Source organism: Myotis nattereri (assembly GCF_964212035.1).
Source record: "Myotis nattereri genome assembly, chromosome: 18".
In the NCBI taxonomy this organism is placed as follows: Eukaryota; Metazoa; Chordata; class Mammalia; order Chiroptera; family Vespertilionidae; genus Myotis; species Myotis nattereri.
The window spans coordinates 17061663-17086447 of NC_138093.1; the positions used below are offsets into that span (position 1 = coordinate 17061663).

The following is a 24785-nucleotide window of genomic DNA, read 5'->3' on the forward strand; positions in this document are numbered from 1 at the left end:
TCCTAATTGCCTGTTTATCTCCACCCTGACCCCCCTTGATATCTGTCCCCTTATCTGTTGAAGTTATTAACCAAACGATGATAAGATACGGGAGAGAGAGAAGAGTCAGCTCAGGGAAAAGGAATGTCTGCGTAGCCAAAATTTCCTTAAGTAGTTTGTCCGGCACTGCCGTGGACAGCCATAGACGGAAGAGGGGGCCTTGGGTCTAAAGCGCGACGCACCGATTGGTTGATCGGCCGCTGCCGGGAAGAACCCGGATGTGCCTGAGTGGTCTGTGTTGGCATTCGGGACTCTCAAGTCTGGGCATTCTAGGGGTGCTGGCAGCCCGGACGGATGGCGCAGGGCTGGGCTGGCTTCTCTGAGGAGGAACTGAGGCGACTAAAGCAGAGTAAAGGTAACAGGACGTGCCGGCGGAGATTGAAATCGTGGGTCTGTTAGGAGAAGGGGCGGGGCTGCTGCTTTTGAGGGGAAGGGGGCGGGGAAGCGGATAAGGTGTTTGTGTTGGGGGATGGATCTGTAAATGGGAAGACAGAATTGAGGGGCTCCGGAAGTGGACGAACTGGGAGCCGTGGGGGGAGGGGCGGGCTCAGGAGCCTGGGATCTACTTTTAGAAAAGAGAGTTCAGGGATCCATTACAGGGTTTGATTGGGAAAGGAATGGGACCTGGTAGAGGGGGCTGGGCCTATAGCCTGGCGGGCTCATATAGGAAGATTGCGGTGTAGATCCATGGGTGGAGAGTAAAGGAAGGAGGAGGGTCACTCACCCTATTAGAATTGTGATGAATTTATGAGCAAAGGGGAACACGGGGGTCTTAATGCAAAACGTCGGTGCTTTTCATAATACATCTGGAGTCTTGCATTCACTTCTGGTTGCCAGATGATTCTTGCAGTTCTTTCCAACCCAGAGAGTCAGCAAACCAAAGGGGTCTTTGAGAGGTTAGAGGTGATATAAATAAATATATATATGTATAGACAGACATATATATGTATATATATATAGACACACATACATGTATATATATATTTATGTGTGTGTGTCTCTCTCTCTCTATATATATATGATATCGAGAATTTTGTCATTCCCTCTCTGGCTTTATAGAGTAATCGCTGAATGGACTTGTACTATTTTGTTATCTTTTAGTAAAGGAATTAAGTTTGTTGATACTTGGTCAGAACTCTTGGTGATATAAACGAGGCTTTGTTGGTGGTTGAAGTTTCATAAAATTCTGTTTGGTTATCCTGGTAATGCACACAACTTCTGTGAGTTTCTACTACTCTTGGTACACAACTTACTGTGCTTTGGGAAAAAATGAAAGCCCTGTCATGCTTTTTATTAGAGGTTTGTTTTTTTTTTAGAAAATTGCATGTTGCTCAGATGAGGCCTCTGCATTTTTTAGTATAGATGTGAGGATAATCTAGAATTGACAATCAGAAAAGGAAGTAAATTAGTAACATAGGGCCAGTGAAGATTAAATAGATTGAGGAAAATTTGACTGGTCCAAAGGGCTTTAAAAACTATATCATGAAAGTCATACTACAGTGTTTAATTAACTGACTCAATCTTGCTTGATGTTATCAAATTCTCTTGCTCTGTGTTTTCAACATCTATTCACTTATTCAGATGTATAGTGTGCAAGTACGTCTGCTTCTTGTCTGACCTGAAGTTAAAGACATCGGCTTCTGCATTTAGGATGCAAAGATGAACATGGCCTCATCTGTGCCTCAAAGAGTTTCTAGTCTACTGAGGAGACAAACTATAAAAAATGTGATAGTAGATGTTGTTCAAGAGCTTGCTACCTCTGAGCAGGAACCTCACACTGCTGGGGGTTGGGTGCACTTTGGGAAGATATCACAGAGATTATGTGTTAGGAGAGGTGACTTTGCTGGGGGAAAGAAGACTTCATGTAGAAGTCTAAATTAAATAACAGATGGATTATGTAGAAGAACATTTTTAAATAGCTCTGCAATTTGGGATAGAGTGGGAGGACTTTAATTTCAAAGCGTATCATTTCATAGCCAGATGTTAGAACATAGACACCAACTGACTGGTCTGTGATCCTTGAAGAAGAGAAAAGATGCGTCTTTGCATACGTATAGCATCTTTGTATACTCATAACCAAACATAGTGATTGTCAGATCATCTAGTTCTGCATCTGAATCTTTTTGCCTTGGATTTCTCATTTGTAAAGCTGGAAGAGCTGGATCTTTACTTTTTAAGGTTTCTTCCAACTATTCTCCAGTCATAAAATTATAATTAAATAACCTGTGAAAATGAAGTTGGTTGCCAGCAAAAATAAGGATAACAACGCTAGCAAAACCCGTATGTGCAATGGTGGAGACTGAGAATGTTCTCAACACTCTTCATTATAATATTGAAAATCTGGGAATAAACCAAGTGTTCACTAACAAGGAAGTGGATAAATTGTGGTATAATCATCCAGTGGACTACTATATAGCTAGTAGGAATATATGCATTAACACGTATAACTTTCATAAATACAATGTATGAAAAGAGCAAGTTGCAGGAGAATATATAGTCTGATACCATTTATGGAAGGTCAAAATCATATAAAGCCTGTATATTTTAGGAATATAGGAGGTCTATAAAGAAAGTCAAGGGAATGAAACACAAAATTCAGGGTTGGGGGAAGCAAGGAGTGGAACATAGGAAGCTTCAAAGGTAGTGGTACTTATGAAATTAATTACCAACTTAAGCGACAGTAATAAATAGCCCTAACATATCAATTGTATAAAAAAATAAAGGTTTTAAAAAAATTTTATTCCAGCTTTCTGTCTAATATGGGTTGGCAGGTGACTCTACTCCATATAGTCACTCCACACAATGCCTTGGTACTGTCCTATAGGAGTTCACCATGGCAAGAGAAGATTGAGAAGTAAGCATTGGCAATAAATACTTCCACCAATAAATGACATGTGTCACTTCTATTTCATTTAGCAAAAGCAAGTCATATGACTTGCAAGACAGGAAATACAGTTATTGTGTGTGTTCCAAAAAGGGGGTAATGTTCTATCCTTAAACAGCAATTATATCTACTGTAGCCAAGTTTTATTTGTTAAACTGTGTTGTATTTTCATAATCCATACTGGATGGAGTGTGTGTGTGTGTGTGTGTGTGAGTGTGTGTGTGTGTGTGTGTGTGTGTGTGAGAGAGAGAGAGAGAGAGAGAGAGAGAGAGAGAGAGACAGACACACATTATAGGATGCATGACTTATTTCATAACTAGAGGCCAGGTGCACAAAATTTGTGCACAGGGGGAGGGGGGGCAGAGGAGTCCCTCAGCCCGGCCTGTGCCCTCTCGCAATCTGGAACCCCTCAGGGGATGTCTGACTGCTGGTTTACAGGCCTAAACCGGCAGTCAGATATACCTCTTGTAATCCAGGACACTGCATACACCAGTGACCATACTTTTCATACAGGTGAAAGGCATCTTGCTGTTGTATGGCAGCTACATTTTTTTGCCCTGATTATAAAAAGTAGTATATAACATGATCCTTCTAAGGCATTAGTACCATTTTCCCCATCTTATGGGTGGAAAAACTGAAGCAGAGAGAAGTTGAGTAATTGACTTTGTCACAGTTATAAGTGTCAGAATCAGGGCTGACCACAAAATGTGCAAGCCAGAGTCCATGCATGTCATCGCTGCATCATCCTGTTTTTCAGTGTTAGAGTAGCCTTGCCAGGTTTTAATTTTTAAATCTAAGAGACTGTTCTCAATATATAGGGTAGGGTCCGTAGGCCTGGCCGACAATCAGGGCCGATCTGTGGGGTGACTGGTGGGGCAATCGGGGAGCCCCCACTGGCACCCGCCTTGACTGGCCTGGCACCGCCCACACGCTGGCACCGCCCCCCGCCGACCAGTTGTTCTGCAGGTTTTGTTCCACTGATCGGTCGATTTGCATATTAGGGTTTTATATAGATAGATGAAAAATTTGGAAATATAAAAGCAGTGCAGCTACAATGCTTTATGTTTTCCAGTTGTTGCTGATATATAAAAATACAAATAAGCCAAAGAAAAACTGACAAAAAAGACATGAAAAGGAAATATGAAGAGATGCTTATCACCATCAATAAGCAGAGAATTGCAAATCAAGAGCATAATGAAATACTGCTTCATACCCATTTGATTGACAGAAATTTAAAAGTCCTTTATCAGATGTGTCTGTTGCAGTGAGTTTTCTCACTCCCTTGACAATGTCTTTTGCACAGCAGAAGTTTTTAATTTTAATGAAGTCCAGCTTACCAATTATCTTCTTCATAGATAGTGCCTTTGGTGTTGTGTCTAAAAAGTCATTGCCATACCTAAGGCCATCTAGGTTTTCTCCTATATTATCTTCTAGGCACTTTATAGTTTTGAATTTTGCATTTAGGTCTTTGATTTATTTTGAGTTAATGTTTGTGCAGGGTGTAAGGTCTGTGTCTGGATTCATTTTCTTACATGTGGATGTCCAGTTGTTCCAGGACCATTTGTTGAAAAGAAATTTCTCCATTGTACTACCTTTGCTCCTTTGTCAAAGAGCAGTTGACTATATTTATGTGAGCCCATTTCTGGGCTCTCTATTCTGCTCCATTGATTGATTTGTCTATTCTTTTGCTAATACCTACTGTCTTGATTACTGTAGCTTTATAGTGTCAGTCCTCCAACTTTATTCTTCAATATTGTGTAGCTATTCTGGGTCTTTTGCCTCTTTGTATAAGCTTGAGAATCACTTTGTCAATATCCACAAAATAATTTGCTGGGATTTTTATTGGTATTACAATGAATCTATAGATCAAGTTGTGATGAACTGACATCTTGACATTATTGAGTCTTCATATCCATGAATGTGGAATATCTCTCCATTTATTTAGTTCCTTGATTTCATTCATCAGAGCTTTGTAGTTTTTCTCATATAGCTCTTGTACATATTTTGTTAGACTTATACCTAAGTATTTTTTTTGAGTGCTATGTAAATGGTATTGTGTTTTTAATTTCAAATTCCACTTGTTCATTGTTGGTACATAGAAAAGCAATTGACTTTGGTATATTACTCTTGTATTCTGCAACCTTTCTATAATGGCTTATTAGTTCCAGGAGTTTTTTGGTCATATGTTTTATTTTAAGTGGCCTGATTTGTTTGTTGTTTGAGAGTTTAAAAATTGGCGTTATAAATCGTATAGTGGGTTCTGTGAAAATGCAAAATGAAATGGAAGCTAACGTACAGAATTTGAGTGTCACTGTTAATGCAGCTGAAGACTATAACTGGGAAGTAAGCAAGCTCAATCATATTTTCTGGTGGTGTGAATAAAGATCAGTGGCCAAGAATAAGTTCCTCTTCCAAGATTCAGGAGGCTACTTTATGTTTCTGGCTAAAGTCAACAATAACATTTTACTTTAAATAGTACAGCTATTTTTAAAAAATGTTTTCTTTACCCGTCTCATTAAATCTTTACACCAACTCCATATGAGTTAAGTGGAGAGGTAATTTTCAACCAGTTTGACAGATAAGGAAACTGAGGTATGGAATAAATAATTGCTTGAACTGGACAAAAGCAACTCTGGAACTGTGACTCCAGAGCTTTGAACTCTCCCTTGGAGAATCTAAATAATAAGCTTGTATTGCTTCAAAGGTCAATATGCAGAATTTAAAAGCCCTATTTGAGTTCATTTACAAGGACTTATAATTTCATTTCCTGGGTATTTTATAAAGAATATCATTTTAAAATTTATTAAATACGGTATGAATGTGAGTTAAATTCTCCAGTTATCTTCCCTACAAGGTTAATACTAATATGGACAATATAAAAAGTGTAATAGAAGTATTATTACTCAGTTTATAATATGACTTGTTTTATCTTCCTCTATTGCTTTGATCAGGTTGCTATTAAAGTTAGGTTGCATACATTGATTAAAGTCTAACTAGACTTTGGGGAACACAACCTTGGACTATTCTGGAAGATGAAAGAAAACAATTTAGGGTAAACTAGAAATAAGGGACTTCATGTAGTTATATTTTGTGTATAGCATCTTCTTATGTATCAGATTGCCTTAATATCTGTGAAAATTTAAGAAAGGTGAAGCTCATTTGAAAATTCAACCACCATTTTATTTCAGGAGAGTAGGCACAACTGTAAATCAAATTGAAGATATATCAGAGAATTCATTTGTCTACATATCTTGGTCAAATAGGTGATACTTTTGATAATAATCAGATCAAGTTGAAAAGCCTTGTTTTGTATTCTAAGGCCTTACTCATAGACAGATAGCTCTCCTTGAAGATAAATTGAGAGGTAGGACAGTTTTTGTTAAATGTTAACAGTAGATGAACTTTGTAAACTCTGCAGGAAGATGCTGTTTTTCCCTGGGCTTTTAAGCTAGAGCAAGGGGATTATTAAAAAGTTTAATGTTAATCCTTTATTTTCTTAGAGAAATAATTATTTGCTGTTCACACAAAGGAATTTTCCTTCATTTTCTTTTATGTAGATCCATTTGAACCACAGCGGCGTCCCCCTATGAAGAAAAGTCGACAACAACTCCAGCGAGAAAAAGTCCTTCAAGAGCAAAGCCAAAAACTTGGACTGCAAGATGGATCAGTCAGATTACCTCCAGAGCAGCTGCTCTCTGCACCACAACAGAGATTCAGTCATCAAAAGCCACATTTTTCTCCCCCTACTGCTCCTAATCCTCTTACAGTCAACTCTCCTGTTGGCAATGGAAAACCACAGGGTACTGAAAGTCAACCAAGGGAACTGGGACTTGAGAATTCCCGGGATGGTCACATAAGTGCTGAGGTTGTACCTCTAAAACCAGATTGCAAATTGGAGAAAAAGAAAGTGGAATTGTTAGTAAGTCTATATATCCATGATATATTTTCCATTTTACTTTTTTTTCCTATTAGGCTTTGAAGAAATGTAGTTTTAACATTTTCTCTCTTTCATATTCTAACCTAGAAATGTGATAAACAAATTGTCAAAAAAGAGCTACTACCTAAATATATTATAAGTCAGTCAGTGTTAGGCATTTTATGTTTAATGTTACTTAGTTCATTATTTTCACTTTATAGCTATTTTGGACTTAGAATAGCTATTGTATTCTCAAAGCCAATACACAACTAGTAAGTAGTAGAGCTGGGACTCACATAAAAGTCTCTCTGAATCCAGAGTCTATAACCTTGACACTCACAGAAGCATTTCTTATATGTACTCCTTCCCAAATTTAATGCATTCTTCAACTTCCAGACTGCATCTTCATTGACCCAGAAAAGATACTTGTGAAGAGACAAGTAGGGATGGTCAGAGGAAAAAGTGTAGGAAATTAAGGGGACTAATTAAATAATCCACATGTATCATTAGATTTCTTTTTATTCTTATTTAATTTGTTTGTGTTTACAACCACCTCCGGAATTTAGTTTAGCCACATTCTTGTGAAAATTGCCATTCTATGACTTGTAAATTCATATAATCATATGTTATTTACTTTGACAGGAGATGTTTAGCTGTGTGAATTATGAAAGCAAAATTGAACATGTGCATACATTCAAATAGTTTACCAACAAAGGCCTGAGACAAATAGGGGGCGGGTTTGAATTGAGCCGGGCAATTTAGATTGCATGTCATGAGGAAAATTATTCTTTTCTTAGGTACTTGGGAGAATTTTCATTGAAGACACGTAATGTCAGAAACTATTGTTGAAAAGGAGGAATTTTGAGGCTCTAAGAACGGGAAAGGAAAGCTTTATTCCAGAGACTGTTCAGAAATGATATCTCACTCCTCTGGAAGAGGCAAAGATCAGGCCAGAGAATAGTAAAGAATTAAGAAAGAGAAAAATGACTTGGGAGTAGAGGATCCTTGCCTAGCAAGTTCCCCAGATGCTGTAGTACAGTGGCCGTCAACCGGTGGTCCGCGGACCACTGGTGGTCTGTGAGGTCTAAAAGGTTGGTGACCGCTGCTGTAGTAGACCACCGAGCCCTCTGAAGGAGAGAGGCCCTGATCAGAATAATGGTGAGAAAATGTTCAGGTGTCAGTGTTGCAGAATATTTGGGATAGGGTTCTGGCTGAGCTGGAACTAAGGCATCTGGTGAGGAGGTGACTGCGATAATAAAAATGAGAAAGGACCAGCACTAAGATGGAAGTTGTAGGAATGGAGAGAAGGATAATTGTGGAAGTGATTGCTAAGTCTGGGAATAGATATTTTTGGTATACGGCTGTAAGAAATGTCAACAATAGGAACAAATAGCTTTTTCATTATCTTGTTTAACTTGAGTTGACATCAAGTTGATGAATTTACGGGAAATTTTAATATACTTCTTTCAGAATTAGATTGGAAGGCAATTCATGTTTTCAGACCTTGGAAGTTTTTCTTTATCCCACCATTCAAGTCTTAGTTCATAGTTTTTTACTTCGTTTACAAATGTTTAAGAGCTGGAAAGAAGTGAGCAAATTGAAAGAAAATGAATGAAATAAACATTGGTTATTTTTCTAAGGGTATTTCATGGTGCAGACTTTTATTATAGAAAACTCTATAGAGTCACTTCTGGGTAAGATGGCAGAGTAAGTAAATGCTGTGCTCACCAGCTCCCACAACCACATCAAACTTACAACTAAGTTACAGAACAACCACCCTCAAGAACCACCTGAAAATTAGCTGAACAGCCCACCAGTGGTTAAGCGTTGACCTATGAACCAGGAGGTCATGGTTTGATTCCAGTCAGGGCATATGCCGAGGTTGCAGGCTCGATCCTCAATGTGGGGTGTGCAGGAGGTGGCCAGTCACTGTTTCTCTCTCATCATTGATGTTTCTATCTCTTCCCTCTCCCTTCCTCTCTCAAATCAATGAACAGAATTCCTCTCTCAAGAAAATGAACAGAATTCCTCTAACTAAAGATACAAAGAGAAAGACTGGTAGGAGGGACATACAGAACAGGCAGGTCCCACCCACACTCATGGTGTGGTGATAAGATTCAGGAGGGCTATCTTGGCTGTGGGAGTTCCTTATTGAGTTAGGGGTCCTAACCATAGGTCATCTCTCAAGCCTAGGGCACCAGTGCTGAGAAGAGGAGTCCCCACAACGTCTGGCTGTGAAAATCACCAGGGATTGCACCCTTGTGAGACGGAGGGCTGCTGGAGGCCCTGGCTTTCTTCTTGAGGAGTCTGTGCATGGAGTTACTCACAAACTCCTTGCTCTAAGCCTGCAGGGGCAGCAGCTCATGAAGTGCCAGGGACATGCAAGGAGTAAGTGAATTGCCTAGCTTCAAATGAGGACTAGAGGGATGGGCCAGCTCGCTCTGGGGACAGAAACACTGGCAGGTGCCATTGTTCCTTTGTTGAGCCCAGCAATTACGGGTACCAATCTAAGCTATCACCGTTTGCCCCACCCTGGTGAACCCCTGAGACCTCACCTCAACTCATGGACTGCCTCAGCTCATACTGTGGACTTTTCCTAAAATCTTAAAGGTTCACAAACCAAACAAGCAGCAGCTGTCCTCAGCATGCTCTGTACCTCTCGCTAAGCAAACCCAAGCCTGACACAAGTGATGACTAATCTCAACCTGCATTTGGCTGGCCTCAGCTCAAATCATGGTGTCCATCAAAGGGTCCCAAGCCTGACACTACTGACAGTGGCATTGGTTTGCAGCATAGTCTCTCACAAGCACCTCCAAGTCTGGCACAAGCATCAACCAACTGCAGATCACTTTGTAGCTTTGACCAGGTGGCCCCAAGCCACTGGAGTCTGACCTTGGCCTGCAATGGAGCTCCTCCTAAGAGGCTTCAAAACCAACATAACTGGTGACCGACTTCAGACCACGCCAGAGTATCACCCAACCAGCTCCACAAAAGACGCACCCAAAGGGTGAACTTAGCTGGCACCACAGCCCACCTGAAGAGACTCCCTCTCAATGGGATAAGCCTCTATACGGCAGCTTTCCATAGTCATAGCTAATCCTCACAGCAAGTAAGCCAGGCGGGCAATCCCACCCATTGATGTGCCAATAGCAATCAGGGCTCAACTACCACAGGAAGGCATACACAACCCACAAAAGGGATGCCCCTGGAGCACCTGGCTTAGGTGAACAGAAGGACTGCACCATGGGGCCTCAGAAAACATCTATGTAAAGCTACTCTGCCAAGACTGGGAGACATAGCAGATCTACCTAATACATAGAAATACAAGGATTCAAACAAATGAGGAGCCAAGCATTTCCCAAATGAAAGAACATAAAAAAAGAGCAACAAAATGGAGAAAGCAATCTGCCAGATACAGTGTTCAAAGCAGTGGTTGGCTATAGAATGCTCAATGAACTTAGAAGAAGAATAGATGAACTCAGTGAGAACCTCAACAAAGAGAAGGAAACCATAAAAAAAAATAATAACTGAAATGACTACATTAGAGGGAATCAACAGCAGGTTATAAGAAGCAGAGGATTGAATCAGTGATCTAGAAGATAAAGTAGCAGAAAACACCCAATTGGAACAAAAATAAGTGTGTGTGTGTTTTTTTTTTAATGAGGACAGTTTAAGGTACCTCTGGGACAACATCAAGTGTATCAACATTCACATCATAGGGGTGCCAGAAGAAGAAGAAAAAGAAAACGAGGGACTGAGAACCTATTTGAAGAAATGATGACTGAAAACTTTTCTAACCTGGCAAAGGAAATAGACAAGCCCAGGAAGCACAGAGTCCCAAATAAGATGAACCCAAAGAAACCCACAGCAAGACATAATTAAAATGCCAAAGGTTAAAGACAAAGAATCTTAAAAGTAGCAGGAGAAAAGCAGTTATGTACCAGGGAACTCCTATAAGACTGTCAGGTGATTTCTCAACAGAAATGTTGCAGGCCAGAAGGGATTGGCATGAATATTCAAATTGATGAATGGCAAAGACGTACAACAAAGGTTGCTCTACCCAGCGAGTCTGTCATTTAGAATCAAAGGAGAGAGAGTTTCCCAGACAAGAAATAGCTAAAGGAGTTCATCAGTATTAAACCAGTTGAAATACTGGTTTAATAGAAATAGAAATGTCCAAAGGACTTCTTTAAGTAGAAAAGAAAAGATCAAAACTATGAATAAGAAAATACAGTAAAGAAAATTCTCACAAAGGCAAGTGTAGTAAAAGCAGTGGATCAATCAACTGTTGAGGTTCTCACTGAGTTAATCTATTCTTCTAAGTAGAAAGGTTAAAAGGAAAAAGTACAAAGACCATGTTTAATTAAATTATACATAAATACACAGAGAAGAAGTAAAAAAGAATGACAAAGACAAACATGGAGGGGAAGAGTAAAAATTGTAGTGATTTTAGAACATGCTCGAACTTAAGGAACCATCAACTTAAAATAGACTGCTCTAGCCCAGCCAGCATGGCTCACTGTTCTATTCACAGTCAGGTCATGTACCCAGGTTATGGGCTCAATCCCCAGTGTGGGGCATGCAGAAGGCAGCCAATCAATGATTCTCTCATAATTGATGTTTCTATCTCCCTTCCTCTCTGAAATCAATAAAAATGTATTCTAAAAAAAAATAGGCTGCTATAAATATAGTTTGGTAAATATGAAGCATATGGTAACCGCAAAGCAAAAATCTCTAAGAAATATACAAGAAATGAAGAGAGGGATCCAAACACAACACTAGAAAGTTATCAGTGTATAAGAAAAGAACCAGAGAACTTCAAAAACAATCAGAAGACAACAAAATGGCAATAATGACATACCTATCAATAATTATATGACCCAGCAACTTCACTCCTGAGTATTTACCCAAAGAGATTCAAAACACTCATTTGAAAAAGACATGTGCACACATGTTCATTACAGTCTTATTTACAGTAGCCAAGATAATGGAAACAACCTAAGTGTCCGTCTATAGATGAGTGGATAAAAAAGAATGGTACATATGTACAGTGGAATGTTACTCAGCCATAAAAAATGGAATCTTGCCATTTGCAACAACATGGATGGACCTAGAGGGTATTCTGCTAAGTGAAATAAGTCAGACAAAAGGACAAATACCATATGATTTCAGTTATATGTGGAATCTCAGAAACAAATGAACAAACAAAACAAACTAATAGAACAAATTTATAGTTGCCAGATGGGAGGGGGTTTGAGAAGAGGGGTGAAAAAGGTGAAGGGATTAAGAAGCACAAATTGGCTGTTATAAAAATAGTCCCAGGGATGTAAAAACCAGCGTAGGGAATAGAGTTAATAATATTGTAATAACTATATATTATGTGAGTTGGGTACTCAATTTATCAGGGTGATGACTTTGTAAGGTATATAAATGTCTAATATGTTGTACACCTGAAATTAACATAGTATCATATGTCAACTGTAATTGAAACACTTTTTTAAAAAATTAAATGCACATTCAGTCTGGAGAAAAAGAAAACTCTCTAGGCATGCAAAGAAAGGAAATTGTCATACATAACCAGGAGGAAAGTCATCGAGAGAAACAGCCCACAAACAATGGGATTTATCAGGCAAGGAATATTTAAACAGCTATTACAAATATGTTCCATGCGCGCAAGAATGTAGACTATAAAATGATTTAATGATTAAATCACTAAAATGATTTTTAAAAGAACTTTGAAAAATATAACATGATGTTAGCTACAGACCTATTTATTTGTCTCTCCATTTTGCATATAATACATAATTAACTTACACAGGTTTCTTTGTACTTCTAAAAAAGGCCACATTATTCTGGCTTCCAGTTTGTGGGTTCCTAGGTTATATCCATAGAGTGGATTTCAAAGGGCCAATTTATGGTATGTAAGCCTTCTTTACTTCAAATCGTAACCTTTGTTGCTATTAGGACAAAATAATGAGCTGCAGATGGGTCCCTTTCAAAAGGCCTTTTTAGAAATATATACATAATCTGGCTGATTAAATTTTATACGCAGGGGACTGAGACTGGAAAGGTGTGGGGTGGTGTTTCAGAAACTCATTTTCACACTTTTTTGCTCCCTAGGCAAGAAAAGTCTCGTTGGGAAGTCCTCCAACAAGAACAGCGGCTAATGGAAGAGAAAAATAAACGTAAGAAAGCTCTTTTGGCTAAAGCTATTGCGGAAAGGTGAGGCACCTGAACCAGGGGAGATGGTTTGCAATCTGCAGTCAGCTCTGTCATGTTTTATATTTATTTTCCTATGTCTATGCTAATAAACTGGCCTTTTCTTTAAGGCTGATTAAACAAAGCATGCTGTATAAATGATACTGAAGTCATTTAAGGATAGATCATAGCAAATTCACTGGTAATACAGGTACCATGAAAACTTAAGGATCAGTGTCAGTGCTTTCAGTTTTAACCATCTATGCATCCATAAGGGAGCAGTAAATAGCTGTCAATATAAGTAAACTAAGAAATGCAAGTTTTCATTTTTGACATGAAGGGGCCTTTATCATCTAACATAGAGGAGCGGATTGTTCCGTATAAATGTTTTATACTCCCACAAATCTTATGTTTCCTATGGACGTTTTTCTTAAATAATTACTCTGCTCCCACTGACAGAAGATATATAATTTAAGCTTTTATTGATGACTTGGGTCACCATTGGGAGCACTGTCCCATACTGTGTGCAGTTCACTTTTTCTCTCACCTCCCAATGTTCGTGTGTCCGAAATCCCCCACCCCCTTTTTTTACTGTGTTGTGCTGGCCTCAAACAAGAACATTCCCATTGGAACTGCTTTTCCCATCCCTCACCCACTCTTTCTGCCCTTTTATTATTTTTTATTTTAAAATTTTTTTGGTTAATCCTCACCCGAGGGTATTTTTTCCATTGGTTTTCATAGAGAGTAGAAAGGAGGGAGGGAGGGGGAAAGAGACAGGGGGGAGAGAGAGACAGAGAAACACACACACAGAGAGAGAGAGAAACATCCATGTGAGAAAGACACATCAATTGGTTACCTCCTGTACATGCTCCAACTGGATTGAACCTGCAACCCAGGTGCATGCCCTTGACTGAAAATCGAATGTGCAACGTTTTGGTGCACAGGCTGACGCGCTAACCGCTGAGCAACACCAGCCAGAGCTCTTTTCTTGCAATATGTGGTTTTATGTGGGAGTTTTATTATCCTGTGAAAATGTGTGTGAAATTTTGAAATGAGTGAAATCATTATTAAAGGTTGGCTTTTGTCTTTGTTTTGTTTTTTAAGTTTGTAATGTACTTGGGAGTGGTGAGGGGACTGAGAGATGGTGAGGCTGGATGTGCTTTTAAACAAGAAAAAAACTGCTTGGCTTTGAGACCCAGAAAGAAAAATTTTGAGGACCTGTAGTTTTACGTAAAGAACAGGAATCAAAGCAATAACAGTTTGGGGAAACGAGTCCTAAGAAAGTTAAAACCAAATAGATGTTTCTAGACAAATAAATTGTGTTTGATGCAGGCATCTGTTCTTGGTTCCCAGGTATCCAATGAAAATGGGCTAGAGATTTGGAGAGTTGTGTTCGATGTTTCAATGTAAAGAGAATACAGATATATTCTTTTAGTGCATATCCTCATCCTTATGGAATGGGTATACCTATGAGTGAACTATTTATTGATAAATTTTTCAGTCTTTTCACCTGTATATGAAAATCATCTATAATAATAAAAGCGTGTATGCAAATTAGACTGGACAGCCAAATGTCCTTCCAGACGACCTTCCGAACGAAGCTGGGGCTGAGAGGGCCAAGCCCCTTGCAAGAATTTTGTGCATCAGGCCTCTAGTACATACTAATAGAAAATTTGGAACAATACGGAGAAGAAGCGCAAATCTTAGCTATACACCAAAATGTTACGGGCATTTGACTATTTCTATTTTTCTTATATTATCTAATTTTTAAAAATTATACATTATATTCATATTGTAAATACAGTAGCTTGCTTTTTTCATTTACATTGTATAAGGACATATGGTTTTAGAATGTTTTTATTTTCCCATTCATGTTCCTAATTTTCTAGATCTAAAAGAACTCAGGCAGAGACCGTGAAACTGAAGCGGATCCAGAAGGAGTTACAGGCGTTAGATGACATGGTGTCCGCTGACATTGGAATCCTCAGGAACCGGATTGACCAGGCCAGCCTGGACTATTCAAATGCTCGGTGAGTTGGAGAAATTTGATTCAGAACAAGCAGTTCGATTTAATTAATGTGTATTGCTAGCTGGGTCAGGACCTTATGTGTATCATCGTTTAAGCCTCATAACCACCGCATTGTTGTATTTATTCCTGTTTTGGAATAAGTAGTGTCAAGTGTGTCTCCTCTTCTTGAAGTTTTCCTTTACTTTGCCCTACCCCTTACCCTTCTTCATATTCCCTTTAGATTATTTCCTGCATTGTTTATTTATATTTTAGTCTTTCTTACTAAAGCATCGGGTATTTAATGTTCGAGACTCTTTAAATATCTGAATGACTTGCCCCCAAATTATAATTCTAATGACAACTCTATGGTTTTTCTGTAAAGAAATTTTGATTGAGGTTCTCCTTAGGGATTAGCCTAGTTCTCATTTCAGTTTTCATTAAAGAAACATCTAGTTTATTTGTTAAAGCCTATGAGTATTTAAAGAAAATACCACTGTCTTGAAAGCTGGAAGTTTTTTCTTTCCAATTCTATTTTGTATAAAATGGTTCTCTATCGTGTGTTTCCTTGGTTTCAGCCATTGGCATTTTTTAAGAGAAAAAATCATCATGGAGTATTTTTAAAATGAACTAACACATGTAAAGAATTACATGAACTTTGCAAGCAGATAAAAAGGCAAAAAATTAAGTCCAATTTCAGGGTTTTCAGTCCTTTCAACATTGCTTTAATCATCCTGGTTTGTCTTTTTTCACAAGGGAATGCTGTGTTAATGACTCCGTTTTGCATCTTTCTCTGTAACACTAGAAATCAATCAGAATGCCTCATTAGTCCAGGGTAAACCACAGCATCAGAATGTTTATATAACAATTTAATAAAGCGGAAATGCTTGATTGTGGTTTTTAATTCACTGTTTATTATTTAAGAAAGAGGTTTGTGGTGTCCTCATGATTTTTGTAATTGTTGTTTGACCATGTGCTGTTAGATTTAATGGGTTGCCTAAATTAATGCCATCAGTAGCTGATAACTAGAAGTTCCAGATTTCTACTAATAAGGTCATTAAAGAGGTGACCAAGATTTTATTAAGATCAAACTAAGCCTAGATGTTTAGCACATTTTATTCTCTGTAACTTAAGGTTGCCAGAGGAACTTTTTTTTTTTGCCTTTATTGCCTTTTATTTGAATAATTCAGATTATTCTGGATACTTCAACAGAAAATTTATCTGATTATGTTTTAATTCTGACCTAGAGGAGGCTGGAAAAGGATGCCTTTGTACACTGAACATTATATTTTTAAAATTTCATAGTTTTAGCCTTCAGAGAACCACAAAGAAGGTGGAATTACAGGTTAAAGGAGGAAACATCCCATAAAATAGAAACATTTATAATAAAATTTCAGTAAATTTTTACAAAATAAAAAAATTTTACATGGTGCATTTTTTACATCTCTTAAACTCAAAATTATAATTTCTTAAGGTACTGATAATGACATCATTGTATGTGAATATCCATATTGCTTGTGTGAGGCTATTTTTTAAAATCTTATTAACAATTGTGACCAGAACGAGCATTGTATCTTGTTCATGCATAAGGTTAAGACATTTTCTAAATTTATGTCTCTGGTTATTGAGAAATTATAGAATGGTAATATACTATTATGGTCTAGATTTCTACGAATCCCCAGGTAGTCCATTTATTTGGGAGATTTTCCTTGATTTTAAAAAAATATATACGGGTTCTCGAGTGCCTGGTACAGTGCTGTGTCCACAAAGGTTCTGGGATACTGAATAGGCCAGAGTTCACTGTGGAATTGGCTTCTGTAGAACACCATCAGGGCAAACACTTTTGAGTGAGCCAACTTGAGCATTGCTGCTGTGCTGCTGTGCTGCTGCTGCTGCTGCTGCTGCTGGCAGCAACAATGACAGTGCTGCCATATGCTGTGCAGACCAGCTTGTAAAACTCAGAGTGGCTGCATGTAGAACATTTCTTTAACCCTCAATATACCAGGAAAAACAATTATCACTATTTGCCACCTCTGTTTCACAGACGCTCCCCCACACACATGTACACACACGTGTACATGCATGTATAATTTTAAGTCATTTTATGAGTAATCGACAGAAGTGAGAATAAAAGGGATTGTGGAAAACAGCTTCATTAAAAATTGTAATAAGAACCTAAGCATCACAAACCTCTTTGTATCAAGTAATGTTTGACTCCAAAACCTATTTTTTAAAAAAAGGAAAGAATGCAGCTACAGCCTCCCAGCAATATAGGATGGTCCAGATTCTTGTAAAATATGGATTAAGTTCTTCCTATTAAAACTATTAACTATGAAAATAACATTTTCTTTTTATCCTCTTTTCACTCATTGATTTGTGAGTTTGAGAACATTCATCTGGATGTGTTTTTCTGAAGACATACTCTGAGATGTCACGTATATGAACAGTATCACCATCTAGAATCTAGACTGGCTGCATGTGCATTTGTGTTGGTTAACTAGGGCTGCTATAACAGATTACTACCAACTGGATGTCTTAAAACAGAGCAATATACTCTTACATTTTCTGGAAGCCAGATTCTGAAATCAAGGTATCAGCCGGGTCACACTTCCTTCAGAGACTCTAGATTTTGGAGATTAGGAAGAGAATATCTTTGTGGGATCACTTTTTAGCCTACCACAACAGTTATCTTTTGACCTAATAAATGCAAAATGTTTTCATCTGTCAGTTTTCTCTACTTTGCCAATAGCGCAGAGAATAAAAAAAATACTAATTCTCAACTGTGTTCAATGAAAGCTAGAGCAGATTACAAAACTGGGGTTTCCAGTCTTTTATACTTTCTTGAAAGATGATGTAATACTTTGGACAATGCAGTAAGGAAATTGAACCATAATGATTTATTTCATTATAGCACCGTCCTTTTAGGTCATTTCACCAGTTTCTTTTTTCTTATTATTTTAATTTGTTAGCATAAATGGGAATAATTGGTAAGAAGGAAATACGTCATAGGGTGATGAAATGGCAAAATGTTAAAAAAATAATATCTCAACGATCTGGTAAAGTAACCTAGATTTATAAAAGGATCCAATGGACCTATGTAGTAATTGCAAAATATGGTTAGTCTTACTCTATTTTTTTAAATATAAATATATTTTCTCTTTGTTCTCTAGAGGACTTCTAATACAGTACTTTAAAAATCATGATATGTTGATGCTTACAAATAGTTATAATTGCTGATAAAAGAAACAGAAAAACTAAAAGTGGACCAGTGGAACCTAATGGCATGCCACGGGTTAATGATTGAGTTTTTGTTGTTGTTGTTTTAATTTCAGGGATACCAAAGCAAAGACAGAGTTTCTAGAATCCTTTAAATAACAATTAAATCATTCAATGTCCCTTTAAAATAACAAACTAAATCTATAATTACATTTCAGCTGAATTTCTCTTACTGTGTTATATATAATGCACTTACTATTCTGTTCCAAAGTGTGTCTTCAGGCTGATGTGGTACATCCACCTGACCCCCAGGCCCATAGTGCAGTTTGTAAAACTAATCAATACTTTAAACATAAATCACTCTGTACAAGAATATATATGCATGTTTCTGGCCAGAAGGACTTAAATAAATAAACAAAATGCAGGATCTTCAGTGATTTATCCAGGGTGAAAGATTAATGGAAACCTAGGTAACTATTTGCAAATTTTCATTTCAATTCAGCATTCATGAGCCCAGGTCAGTAAATCTTTCCTGGCTGACTTTGACTGGCTGAGGGCGACCACAGCCTTGCAGAGAAGGGAGGATTGAGTGGGGGGGAAGGGGCGAGGTAGTCATAGACCTATAGAGAGTGTTGTTAGAGTATTTATGTTTGATGCCAGAACATTCACAAACAGGATATGTTATACAGTATGGAAACCAGGGATCCAAATATCCAACAGAGCTCCTTTGGCACAATTCTCTTAACACAGAGGGTAATGGAAAAACAGCTTTCCCATTCCCATGTTTACTAGAGGACAGTAAAAAAAAAGAAAAGAAATATGATAAATAAATGTTATGTAAGTTAGAGTTTTCAAGTATAAGCACCAGATCTTTACATTTTGCATCATTTTCATTTGAGATGTATGTTCAGTGATATACTGACAGTGCTTTTTAAGTCTGGTGCTCCGGAGGGGAAGTTCTGTTTCTTGAGTACCTACCAGGCCCTAGACCAGACACTTGCCCTACTCCCATTACTTAATCCTTAATGCTCCTATGAAGTACTATTATCACCATTTTACAGATAAAACAGAACTCAATTGGAGGAAACTACCTCGGGTCACTCCACTGGATTTTTAGTCATTGCGTGCTTCGTCTCCAACCCCTCCCCCAGGAGCCTGGCTGTGTTTTATAGTCATGATGCTGACCCTGGGCCATCTCTGATTAGAACAAAGACAAGCTACCAACTCCAAAACAGTTAATCTATAAGCTACTAATAAACAAGTGTTCAGAGCATGGCCTGGTACTATGAGCTCTGTGAGGAACAGAGAGAACCATTCAAACTAGCTCAGGTAAAAAGTGGGTTTTATTATTTTATAGGTTACAAGAGGGTATCTCACAGGCATGTGATCATAGTCAAAGGCTATCCTCTTCAATGCTCAGACACCACAGTTTCTCTAAAGCATTCCAGCTTTTCCTACTATATTCACCACCCAATATTGCCACCAGCTGTGGCTCTATATCAGATCCACACCCACTCCCCCCACTCTATCAGAGTTCCAAAATTCCAGAGGGAGGACCTAAGTTGGCTTTTTACCTGAGCTAGTTTGACTGGGTCTCTCTTCTTCACACCCAAGAACAAAACAAGTATACATTTAGCAAATGGCAAAGGCAGGTTTAGAACTCCAGGTTTTCTAAAATCAAAGCCTTTTATTTTTTCACTATCTCTTCTTCCAAGACAGAGAATCTTGAGTTAGGAGATACAAGTATTTCTTTTTTGCTATAATTCTAGTACTAGAAATTACTTATTACATTGAGTTGTATAGGCAATCAAGGCAGCATAGCCTTCACAACTGTTAGTGGAAATTAAATGGAATAATTACTTGGTAAGTGGAGATCACTCTTTTCTTGGCAAAAATAAAAGCAGCAAATGATATAGAAAAGTCAAAACACAGTGAACCAATATATAAGGGGAAATAAAGGGAAATCGCAGGATGACTTTCCCAGTAGAATTACCTTACTTCAAGTAAGACTGGAGTTTACATATCTGACATTTATAAAATCTATATAATAAAACCCTAATATGCAAATCGACCGAACGGCGGCGGAACAACTGGTGGAATGACCGGTCGCTATGACGTGCACTGACCACTAGGGGGCAGACGCTCAACACAGGAGCTGCCCGTGGGGATCGGGCCTAAACCAGCAGTATGACATCTCCTGAAGGGTTCCTGGATTGTGAGAGGGTGCAGGCCAGATATAGGGACTTCCCTCCCTCCCCCCATGTAAGAATTTTGTGCACCGGGCCTCTAGTTTCCTAATAAAAGTCTGATAATACTGTTGTTGCCGAATGGAGAGGGTAAGAATAACTTAACCCAGGAATTCTCAAATGGGACATTTTTGCCCTTTGGAGAAGATATGGAGACATTTGGTAATGTTCTGGAGACATTTTTGGTTATCACAACTAGAGGGTGCTACTGGCAGCTGGTGGGAGAAAGCCAGTGATGCTATGCTTCCTACAATGTCTAGGACAGCTCCCCACAACAAAGAATTACATGGTTCAAGTTGCCAGGAGTGCCAATGTTGAGAAACGCTTCCCAAACATATCCTGAGGTTTTCTTTCCTACTGGATTTTTACTTTTTGCCTGCACCCAGTATCATTTGCTTGGTGTGCCCTGTCCCATTTATATTCATTTCCCAACCACTGTCCATATCCTTCTCCACCAAAATTTTTCTTCCTTTTTTAATCCATTAATCAAAAGATACAGATTTCTCAACAACAAAAATCCGATTAAAAATGGGCAAAGGGCTCTAGCTGGTTTGGCTCAGTGGATAGAGCGTTGGTCTGTGGACCAAAGGGTCCTGAGTTAGATTCTGGTTAAGGGCACGTACCTCAGTTGCAGGCTCCTTCCTGGCCCAGGTCCTGGTCAGGGCATGTGCAGGAGGCAACCAATTGATGTGTTTATCTCATATTGATGTTTCTCTCTGTCTTTCCCTCTTTCTCCCACTCTCTCTAAAATCAATGGAAAAATATCCTCGGGTGAGGTTTAAAAAAAATAGGCAGAGGACCTGAATAAACACTTTTCCAAGGAAGACATACAGGGGGCTAACATATATATGAAAAGGTGCTCAACATCACTAGTTATAAGGGGAATGCAAGTCAAAACCACAGTGAAATACCACCTCATACCTGTTAAAATAGCTATTATCAATAAGACAAGAAATAACAAGTTTTGGAGAAGATGTGGAGAAATAGGAACCCTTACACACTGCTGTGGGAATGTAAATTGGTGCAGCCACTATGAAAAGCTCCACTCTTGAGGTTTCTCAAAAAATTAAGAATAGAGCTATCTTATGATTCAGTGATCCCTTTTCTGCGTACCTTCCCCCAAATTTGAAAACACTAGTAAAGCTTTATGTACCCCTTTGATCATTGCAGCATTATTCACAATAACTCACTGTCTTTTGACTTTTCTATATAATTTGTTGCTTTTTTTTTTTTTTTCATAAACAACCTAAGTTGGATGATTGGATAAAGTAGATGTGGTACATATATACAATGGAATAGTACCCAGTCATTAAAAAGATGAATTATTACCATTTGTGACAACATGATGGATCTTGAAAATATCCTAAGTGAAATAAGTCCCACAGAAAAGACAAGAACCATATAATTTCACTCTATGTAGGATATAAAACAAAAAGCAACCAATGAACAAAAAACTCAGATATAGACAATGGTGTTTACTAGAGGAGAAGGGAGCTGGAGAGAGGTAAAAGGAGCTAACGGGGGTTCAATATATGGTGACAGAAGGAGACTAGGCTTCAGGTGGTGAGTACACAGTAGAGTACACAGATGCATTATAAAGTGCACCTGAAACTAAGGTAATGTGATGATTAACCAATGTCACCCTGATAAATTTAAATAATAGAGATTCTTTCTCCATCTTTTACTGTTTTACCACTTATACATTTGACCAGTTGTGAGCTGGAGCTAGTTCATGAGAGCAGATTTTGTGCATCCCCCCCCCCCTTCCACATTCAGTTATATTGTAGCTTGAAATTGGTCAAGGTGTAGTGTTCACACTATGGAAGTTGACAAACACTACAAATCAGGACTTATCCCCTTTAGAGCTAGCATACCACTGAGTTCACCCTCTTCACCTGCTTTCATTCAAGCACAGCTTTGGAAAGAGACAATGAGTGCAGAAGAATGTTGATCTATAGAAGAGTCCAAGTGTGGATGTTGTGGAAGTTTCAGCAGCAACAGCTTAGTTTGTCTAACGTGTAGACAAGAGTTCATAAAGTATTAATAGTCGTATCTTCATTATACCTTGTTACCAAATTCTGGAGTTCGTTTATTGCTGCTCGGCCCTCTGTCTACTATGGAAAACTAATGGACCAATCTTTGTACCTGTCCCTACAGGAAGCGGTTTGACAAGGCAGAAGCGGAGTATGTTACAGCCAAGCTCGATCTACAGCGCAAGACTGATACTAAAGAGCAGCTCACTGAGCACCTTTGTACAATCATACAGCAAAATGAGCTCCGCAAGGCCAAGAAGTTGGAGGAGTTGATGCAGCAACTGGATGTCCAAGCTGATGAGGAGACTTTGGAGCTTGAGGTGGAGGTGGAGAGACTACTGCATGAACAAGAGGCAGAGGCAGGGAAACAGAAGGTTCATGGAGAGAGGCCATTACAGCCTTCCAGGGAGAGTGTGACATTAGGGTCTACTCAGAACAAAGAGCTTCAAGCACCAACTGCTTGCCCAGAGGTAGATGAACAATGTGAAAATCCCAAGAGCACTCCCCTTCTCACTCCAGACCTCCCAAGTCAGGAAGTGAAGACTAGTGCTCATGACAATGGTTCAGCTGCTCTGACCACATGAAGGGCCAGTGTCTGTTGTTTTCAGCTAATATGGGCTTCAGTAGACTTTCTGTCGTAGAGTGTGCCATGACCGCTGCTAAATGCCTCTTTAAAACAATATTAGTTTTTTAATCTAGGATTAGTGTTAGAAATAACATGTTGGACCATTCTAAAGCCTCAAATAATTTATAATTTTATTCATAGTTCACCTTGATTTTGGTCCAGTTTCCTTAGTGTCCCCTTATTTTGGGTGAAAACAAGTAACTTAAAGAATAAAAGAAAAATTACATGGTTATGAGTGTTTTTAGACCAGGTCAATATATAACAAGTAAAATGAAAAATAATAATACCTCATCAAACTCATTTAACTTCTGGGAGAAGTGCTGGGACTGGGAATCCTGTTTTATGTCATCAGTAAAGAGCCACAAAACTTAAACATGAAAAAGAAAACAAACAACTAACAAAAGTAGTATTTGAGTCTTACTAGATTATTATCTATCTGTTTGGGTCTTACTAAAATTGCAAAACACAGTTTTGAAATTACCAGCTTAAGCCAACATTACTTTTGTATTCACATTGCCTTTTAAGTGGCTCTAGTTTACAACCTGAATTTTGATTGGTTGACATATACACACAAATATATATATACACACACACATACACACACATATATATATATCTCAACATGCTATATATATAATTTTACTATTAATAAATTGTCTTTAATCAGCACATTGATTAAATTTAGACAATGAAAACTTGTCTATAGTGAGATTGAAAAAAATATAGAAAATCTTGCTACTTTTGATTATGAAAAAATACATTTTCTTTCTGACATTACAGTAAGTATGTATTTTGTATGTTGGATATAAATTATCCTGATATAAATCATTTAAATTGTTAAAATGGTGATTTTCTTATTACTCTAATAGTTTATTAATTGCCATCACTAATACTTGACCACTACATTGTGCTATATGTGAATTTGTAAATAAATGTTATAGTTTTGTTACAAAATCTGTGAATTTCACATTAAATTCTGATTTATCAGAAATTCCAAACAGTGAAGTCAAGCATTTTAAGTCTTAAAAAAGAAATAAAAGAGGATAAGGACAAATGTAATATAGTAACATAATAATTTCTGAAAAATAATTTTTTAATGAGTTTGTTTGAGAATATTATTTTCTAATAGTGAGGATGAGCACTGTATTTTTATATTATGTAATTTGACCTGAAATTATAGCTCTCCATTACTGGCTTCTCTAAACAGAGACATTTTTATAGACCATTTGTTTTTATTTATGAATGACATGCATAAAAACTGAAAATTTCATTGTCCAATATAGTCCTATTTTTCTAAGAGATAAATCTGATGCACTTATAATGTGGTCTCTCGTTTATCTTTTTTTTTTTTAATTTCACAGTTTAATATGTGTTCTTCAGCAGTGTGTGGCAGTAATGCATCCTGAATCTTCATATGGTAGATACAATCAGCTATTTTTATATGAACCTCTGTTAGGGCAACATTCATCCATAAATGAGGTTTATAATATTGTATCCAAAAACAGATGGATACAACTTAATACTCAGTTTAAGTACCTTAAGAATTTATCATATAAGATATATGGAGAGCTGAAACCGGTTTGGCTCGGTGGATAGAGCGTCGGCCTGCGGACTGAAAGGTCC

At 38.0% G+C, this 24785-nt stretch overlaps 1 protein-coding gene across 1 annotated transcript; it reads left to right on the forward strand.

The window, feature by feature from the left end:
* The first annotated feature begins 244 nt into the window (after nucleotides 1-244).
* Nucleotides 245-24472, forward strand: GORAB (golgin, RAB6 interacting). The gene is made up of 5 exons (XM_081112353.1): nucleotides 245-394; nucleotides 6481-6838; nucleotides 12960-13061; nucleotides 14927-15067; nucleotides 22662-24472. The coding sequence occupies exons 1-5, from the start codon at nucleotides 334-336 to the stop codon at nucleotides 23119-23121; spliced, it is 1122 nt and encodes a 373-aa protein (XP_080968479.1). The 5' UTR covers nucleotides 245-333; the 3' UTR covers nucleotides 23122-24472.
* Nucleotides 24473-24785: the final 313 nt, after the last annotated feature.